Here is a 7,602-nt window from a genome sequence, read left to right as displayed (position 1 = left end):
AAGAGTTGAAGCTACCCATCCAGTCCACCCTGCCATGCACAGGAGGGCTGGTCCCTTCCAAGTCCACAGTGCCACAGCCATCCTTTAAAACCCATCAGGGATGGAGAAGGATCCCAACACCCTCCCAGCCACGGGTAGCAAACTCCAGAGGTTGAGTGCTCTATATGAAATTCATGAAGCTTTCCTATAAACCCAGGGTGTTTTCTTCAACTGGGCCCACCCTGGAAATCTTCTCTTAGGGAAAACAATGACGCTTGGGAGGATGTATGAGGGGCTGGAGCATGTCCAGAGAAGGGAACAGAGCTGGGGAAGGGTCTGGAGCAGCAGGAGCAGCTGAGGGAGCTGGGGGGGCTCAGCTTGGAGAGAAGGAGACTCAGGGGGGACCTTCTGGCTCTGCAACTCCCTGACAGGAGGGGGGAGCTGTCAGGAGCTGGGCTCTTCTGACTGAGAAGTGACAGGACAAGAGGAAATGGCCTCAAATTGCACCAGGGGAGGGTGAGATTGGATACTATGGAAAATTTCCTTGTGGAAAAGGTTGTTCAGCCCTTACACAGGCTGCTCAGAGCAGTGGTGGAGTCCTCATCCCTGGAGGGATTTAGAAGCCATGTGGATGTGGCACTTGAGGACATGGGTCAGTGGTGGCCTTGGCAGTGCTGGGGGAATGGTTTGACAGGATGATCTCAGAGGGCTTTTCCAGCGTAAACAGTTCTAGGATTCTGTATGGACCTTGTTAGGGGCAAGACACATGAACTAAACATGGAAGCAAAGGAAGAAAACAAACACTTCCCAAGAAAGGGACAAATTGTACCAAGCGGTTTGTTCCTGGTTTTGAGCTCAGAAAGGGGAATAAAAAAACAAAAGCCCAGCAATTTTCCTATTATTGCAAAAAAATCCCATCAGAGACAACTGTCAGTTGAGAAGCCCAAAGCCCCAAATGGGTATTTAAGGCTCCATTAGCTGCCAGGAAAATGAGCTCCAAGACAAGGCAAAATCCCTTCCTGAGCTGTGACACAGAGCACCAGAAAGGAGTGGGAGACTGGGAAAAGCCTTGGAGCAACCCCCCTACGGGGTGCCTACTGCTCGGAAAAGGTCTCCAGGCGTGCAGACTGGAGCTGTGGGCATGGATCAGGACAGGATTCGGCCTCATCTCCTTTTTTAACCTGAATTCGTGGACACCACAGAGGGCTGAGCATGGCAGGGTCCCATCCAGCCCTCGGGAAGCCAACAGGATGGCTCCCACCATCGGATGTGTCCACGTGCTTTGGTGGATCTGCTGGATTAGTTCCCCAGGGCTGGGAGGGGGGGTAGGAGAGCTCCTGGGAGGTGTGTTTTCCTGGTCTACCTGAGTGCAGGGTTAGTCTGGGATGGCTAAAACACCATCCCCTCCATCTCATCCATTGATTTTGCCATGGGAACAGGGAGGGCTGGAGCTGTGGTGGCCCTGCCACCCGTGAGGTGACGGCTCATCCTTCCCACTGCGCCGAAGAAGCCTTTGAGCCGTGTGGGAGAAGAAACCAAAGCCAGGACTAGCAGTGGCCCCCTCGGAAATGGAGGTGCTGTCACAAACCACAGCCCTGGAGTTTGCTGCGCACCCCATTTCCTGTACGAAGTTCCTGTTACAAAAGCAAGGGTTTAAAAATAACAGCCAAAAAATGCTCTTGTGGCCTCAACCTGCCGTGTCTGTGCTGCAGTCCTGGACGCTGCAGCGTTTCACTGTGGTTTGGGGGGCCAGGTGTGCTGAGTAAATGAAAAATGAAGTAGTTGCAGCTGCTGGAATAGTCCCAGGGCCAGGGGAGGTAAAAGACTTTCTACACTTGAGGGGTCTGGAAATAACCTGTGAAGCACCAGCTGCTTAAATAAAGGGCAGCTTGAGTGAGGGCTGGTGTCCTGAGGGATCAAAAGAGCATCCAAGACCTGTGGGCTTGAGCACGTGGATGTCCCATCCCTGGAAGTGTTCAAGGCCAGGTTGGATGGGGCTTGGAGCAACCTGGTCTAGTGGAAGGTATCCCTGCCCACGGTGGAGCGAGACAATCTTTAAGGTCATGGCCAGACACCAGCTGCAGGTTGCACTCACATGGGGAGCTCTGATGACATATAAGGGGGGGGACAACTGGGACGTGGCATGGTGCCAGCCATGGGGCAGGGAGTTCTCTGTGGGCTCCAGGTAGCTCTGGGGCCATGGGAACTTCCCACACATGCTAGTTTCAGCTGGGGCTCTCTGGTAGCCCCACACCAGGACAAGGAAGGTGGCAGTGGGGCTCACAGTGCTTTGGGGTCCTCGTGTCAGCACTGGGGCTGGCTGTACCTTGGAGGTCCTGGAGCAGCACTGGGACTCCCAGACCAGCCCAGGGCTGGCTGCATGTGGGGCTCCTGGGCAGGTACCAGTGCTGGCCATGGCACTGGGCTCCCAGATCAGCACCTTGGTGTTGGGGCTCCCAATGCCATGTGAGGACTGAGGCTGGACATGAAAGGGGCTCCTGGACCAGTACTGGGACTCTCAGACTGGCTGGAGACTGGCCATTCGAGGTGCTCCCGGTCCTCCCGGGATCATGTGCGGGGGTCTTGGATCCCACACAGGGGTTGGCTGTGCCCTGGGGCTCTCAGAGTCACATCAGGGCTCCGGGACTCTTGAACCGGCACCAGGGCTGGGCATGCAAAGGACTCCCGGAGCCTCTCCGGGGCTCCCAGCCCGGCACCGGGGATGGCCGCGCGAGGCGCTCCCGGTCGGGCACTGGAGCTGGGCGTGCTTCGGGACTCCCGGAGCGGCACCGGGGCAATACCAGCGATCCTGGGGCCGCACCGGGACCGTCGGCACGGCACCGGGACTCTCGTACCCACCCCGGGACTGGCCGTGTCCGGGGCTCCCAGACCGGCCCCGGGACTCTCGGTCCTCCGGTGTTTCGTCCGTGCGCGTCTCCCGCCGCCCCTCCCGTCCATCGCTCGGGGCCGGGGCGGTGCCGGGGGCGGCGGGCGGGGCGGGGGGCGGTGGGTGGGGCGGTGCCGTCGGGGCGGGCGGTGCCGGTGCCGGTGCCGGGGGCGGCAGCGCAGTCGGTGGTGGGGCGGCGGCGGCGGAGGGATGAACGGGACGGGACGGGAGTGCGGGCGCGGCGGGTCAGCGCTGCCGGCCAAGGCTCACCCGCTGATCAGCGCCCTCATGTTCTCGGCCGGGCTCCTGGGCAACCTCCTGGCGCTGGGGCTGCTGCTGCACGGCCGCCGCGGGCCCCGCCAGCGCCCGCCCTCGCTCTTCCACGTCCTGGTGCTGGCTCTGGTGGTCACCGACCTGCTGGGCACCTGCTCCGTCAGCCCCTTCGTCCTGGCGTCCTACCACCGCAACCACACCCTCACCGCCCTGGTCCAGGGAGGGCACATCTGCCTCTACTTCGGCTTCGCCATGAGCTTCTTCGGCCTCGCCACCATGCTCATCCTCTTCACCATGGCGCTGGAGCGGTGCCTGGCCCTGGGGCAGCCGTACTTCTACGAGCGCTTCCTCAGCCCCCGCACGGGCTTGGTGGCCCTGCCCGCCATCTACACCTTCTCGGCCGCCTTCTGCTCCCTGCCCTTGCTGGGCTTCGGCCGCTACGTCCAGTACTGCCCCGGCACCTGGTGCTTCATCCAGATGCACCTGGATTCCCACCAGAACCGCGGCGGCCGGGGGGCGGCCGGGCTGAACGTCACCTTCTCGCTGCTCTACGCCACCCTGCTCCTCTTCCTCATCCTGGCCGTGCTGCTCTGCAACCTGAGCGTGATCGTGAACCTGGCCCGCATGCACCGCCGCGCGCAGCGGACGCGCCGCGTGGCCACGCTCGAGCAGCCCCGCGCGGCCTCCGGCTGCGGCCGCCGCATGTTCTCCATGGCCGAGGAGATCGACCACCTCCTCCTCCTCTCCATCATGACCATCACCTTCGTCATCTGCTCTCTGCCCTTCACGGTGAGTGCGGCCGCCTCTCCCACCCCAGGATGGGGTCCCCTCTGCCCTGTGCCCACATTTCTCTCCTTCCCTTTGTAAGGCTCGCCCCCAGCTCTGCTGTCCAAATCCCAAGGGTTGAGGTCAAAGCTTTGCTCTTCCCAAAGCTTGGGAGAGCCCAGCTCGGCCCCGAATCTTGGCAGTTTGCGCATCCCTTGGGGAGTGGGGGGAAATTACTCCCTGTATCCTCATTGCCAGAAGGAGGATGGGGTGTCAGGATCACAGGGTGGCAGGAGAACAGAGTGTCAGGAGGATGCAGTATCAGGAGGATGGGGTGTCAGGTGGATGGGGTGGCAGGAGGATGAGATGGCAGAAGGATGAGGTGGCAGGAGCAGAGGTGCCCTCCCACCCCAAGGAAGCTCCAAGGCCAGCCAGGCTCAGGCAGGGACCAGGGTGGGGAACACCTGGACCACAGGGCATCACTGCAGTTCCCAGGAGCCGGGCACTCCTGGTGGAGGTGTGAGGGATGGCAGAGCAATCAGTTAAGCATCCAAAGGTGGGGATGAAGGAGATGCCCTGGGATGGAGGCAGTGGGTATCTGTGCTGGCGGGATGAGTTATCCCAGAGTTCTGCGTATGGAGCTGGAGATGCAGGGGTTGTCCCCACATCCCACACCCCATCCATGTACGAGACTTCCAGCAGAAATCCAAGGTTGAACCCCTGCAGCCAAGTGAGGAAGGGGAGAAAGTGAGTCCCCTGACTCTGCTTGGGGCTCTCCCCTCCAAAGGGCCACTTTTCATCCATCCAAGTGGTGTTACACTGGGATCATCTTGGACTCCGGAGCAGCTCAATCCCCTGGCTCTGTGTGTGTGTGACCCCCTGCCACAGGAGGTCATTTTGTTCCCATTAGAAGGGAACCCCACCAAGGTTGGGAGTGCAGCCAGTGCTAATTCTGTGTTAAATAGACTCTACCTTCCTTCATGCTCCCTTTGTTTTCCTGAGGGAAAAGAAAATAAGCACGGGGTACAGCCAAGCCAGGCTGCCGGGGTTTTAGGGCAAAGGAGTAATGTGTGGATGCTCGGGAGCTTTCCAGGAGCCAGACTGAACGCCCTGAGAGACGCTTCAGCTCCTGACAAATGGTCTCACACATCCTGAGCGGTTTTTGTGTCCCAAAAAAAGCCCGGGTTTGGCTGCTGTGGTCATTACGAAGTGGAACCCTTTGGTGGGGGCACGTGCACAGAGCCCTGTGAGTCTGCTTGGGGCAGATGGGATGGGAAAGCGGCGCTGGCGGGGATCCCACGGGCCCTGTGGTAGCAGATATAGCCTTATCCAGAGCCAGCTTCCCTTTTCCCGTCGCCCAGCTCCCATGTGGGGCTGTGTTTGGGCTGCATTTTGGCAGCGTCTCAAAACCGAACGCTGCTGGTGCCTCCTTGGGGGTGACACTTTCTCTCCTGTCCGGGGCTGCCCACAGCAACCACCCTCCTCCCAGGAGCAGCCAGCACACGAACCCCTCAGGCCACAAAATCCTCCCCCCCAAAAAAAGCCCAGGACACCTCTTGGAAATGCAACATTGGCACCTCATGCCCTGGGATGTGCCATCCCCGGGTGGTACCCAACGGATCCCAGCCAGAGGAGGGATGCTCGTGTTTCCCACCCCCATCCAAGCATCCCCTGGCCCCCGAAGTGAGGGGGTGGTGAGCTGACCCGTGTGAGTAAGGAGTGCTGAGTCACCCTTCCAGGAAGCCCCGTGGGCTGCTGTGAGTCGGCAAGTTGTGGGAAGGATGGGAGCAGTCCCGCACCCCTCATCCTCTCCGTCTCACACGTGGTGTTTCGTCCCACGTGTGTGAGAATCAGGATTGTACAGCCTGAAAAAGAGACAGCTCCCAGGTGACCTAATTGTGGCCTCCCAGTACCTGAAGGGAGCTACAAGAAAGATGGAGAGGGACTATTTACAAGGGCCTGGAGAGACAGGACAAGGGGGAATGGATTCAAACTGAAAAAGAGTAGTGTTAGGTTGGATATTGGGAAAAAATTCTTTACTCTGTGGATGGTGAAGCCCTGGCACAGGTTGCCCAGAGAAGCTGTGGCTGTCCCATCCCTGGAAGTGTTCCTGGCCAGGTTGGACAGGGCTTGGAGCAACCTGGGCTGGTGGAAGGTGTCCCTGCCCATGGCAGGGGGTTGGAAGGAGATGGGTTTTAAGGTCCCTTCCAACCCGAACCATTCCACGATCCCGTGCTTTTGCAGATCCGTGCCTACATGAACAAGTTCATCACGGAAGAGGGCGAGCACGAGTGGGACCTGCTCGCCCTGAGGTTCCTCTCCATCAATTCCATCATCGATCCCTGGGTCTTCGCCATCCTGAGGCCGCCGGTGCTGCGGTTCCTGCGCTCGGTGCTGTGCTGCCAGGTGACCCCCACGCTCCCGGACAGACGGACTCCATGCCCTGCAAAGACAAAACTGGCGGCACAGCTGGGCCCCTGTGAGCCGTAGATCCATCAGCCATTCCAGGAGACTCCTGCCAGGTGAAGCACAGCCCGGACAGGTGTTAACAAAGCTCTGCCTTACGGCCCGTAAAGAGATGTGTCTGCTGCGGGGTGGGCCTGGGGTGGGCCAGGTGTCGCCTGGGAAGGCCCTGGAAAACCAGTGTGGTTCCTCACAGGGCAAAAAATTACAGTGGGACAAGATCAGAAGGGCTGATGAATACCTGGGAAGGGCTGTAACCCTCAGACGGGGCAGGTCCCACACGGAAAAGGGGGAAGGCTGCGTTCGGCCCCGCTGTGGGAGTGTCAGGGGGTGAAGCATGGGGGGCTTTGCTATAACACTACTGCTGGGGAGGGGTGTTTGAAAGCAGGGCTTCCTGCTGGTGTGCTTCCCAGAAAGGTCCCTGAGGTTGTTTTGGGGTGCAGGCAGGTCCTGGAGGTGGGGCTGTGTGGCCATCATGGCTGCAAGCATCCGTCTCTGCCCACAGATCCCTAGGGATTGGAGAGGAAACGACAGGAGCAGTGTACCCCCAGATATTCCCCTTTTTTTCATAGGCCAGTTGCCTAAAGAAATGCACTTTTTCAGGTGTAGATCTCTGTGCATGTGTCTATCTCTTTGTCTGTCTGTCCCCCACCCCAGAGATTTTAAGCACTGGTGGGTCCCTGAGGGGCACCGGGGCAGAGAAAAAGCCAAATTATGGCACTTCCCTCATGCTGTGATGGAGCAGAGTCTGCAGCCCCTCCTCAGCACCCATTTTGCAACTCCCTTTGCCTTGTGGTTTGTGCAAGAGCCATCAAGGGGAATAAAGCACCTGACCAGGGACTGAGAGGTTTCTGTCACAGCCACGAGCTTCACCCACAGCCAGGGTGATGCTGCTGGTGGGTTTTGGGGCATTCACTTCTCTGCAAGTTTTATTCAAAATAAAAACCAAACAAAAATGTGAATAAAACAAACAAAAAAACCCAAAACCCAAGTGCAAAAACATCCAGGTCATCAGTCCTCCAGTGCCTCTATTTTGTTTTGCGGGATGCCTCCTGATCTTTGGGACTCTAAGCTGGCTCCCACTGGGATGAGGAGCATCCAATCCCACATTCCAAGGCTGTTGCTGCTGTTAGGGGGTCACTGAGGGTCTTGTGGCTCCTGTTTGTGCAGCATCCAACACACAGTGTCATTGTGCTGTTGCAAGTGGGGTGTCTCACTTGGGAGCTGCAGCTCTG

At 58.9% G+C, this 7,602-nt stretch overlaps 1 protein-coding gene across 1 annotated transcript; it reads left to right on the top strand.

Annotated features, from left to right (window-relative positions):
• The first annotated feature begins 3,076 nt into the window (after window positions 1-3,076).
• Window positions 3,077-7,326, top strand: PTGER2 (prostaglandin E receptor 2). Its single transcript, XM_027662555.1, has 2 exons — window positions 3,077-3,928; window positions 6,149-7,326. Exons 1-2 carry the CDS (start codon window positions 3,077-3,079, stop codon window positions 6,392-6,394), a joined length of 1,098 nt encoding a protein of 365 aa, XP_027518356.1. The 3' UTR covers window positions 6,395-7,326.
• The last annotated feature ends 276 nt before the right edge of the window (window positions 7,327-7,602 follow it).

This window comes from Corapipo altera, unplaced genomic scaffold (assembly GCF_003945725.1).
Source record: "Corapipo altera isolate COAL_440 unplaced genomic scaffold, ASM394572v1 169, whole genome shotgun sequence".
Classification (NCBI taxonomy): Eukaryota; Metazoa; Chordata; class Aves; order Passeriformes; family Pipridae; genus Corapipo; species Corapipo altera.
The sequence above is the reverse complement of the archived record's forward strand: the minus strand, read 5'-3'. Positions and strand labels throughout refer to the sequence as shown.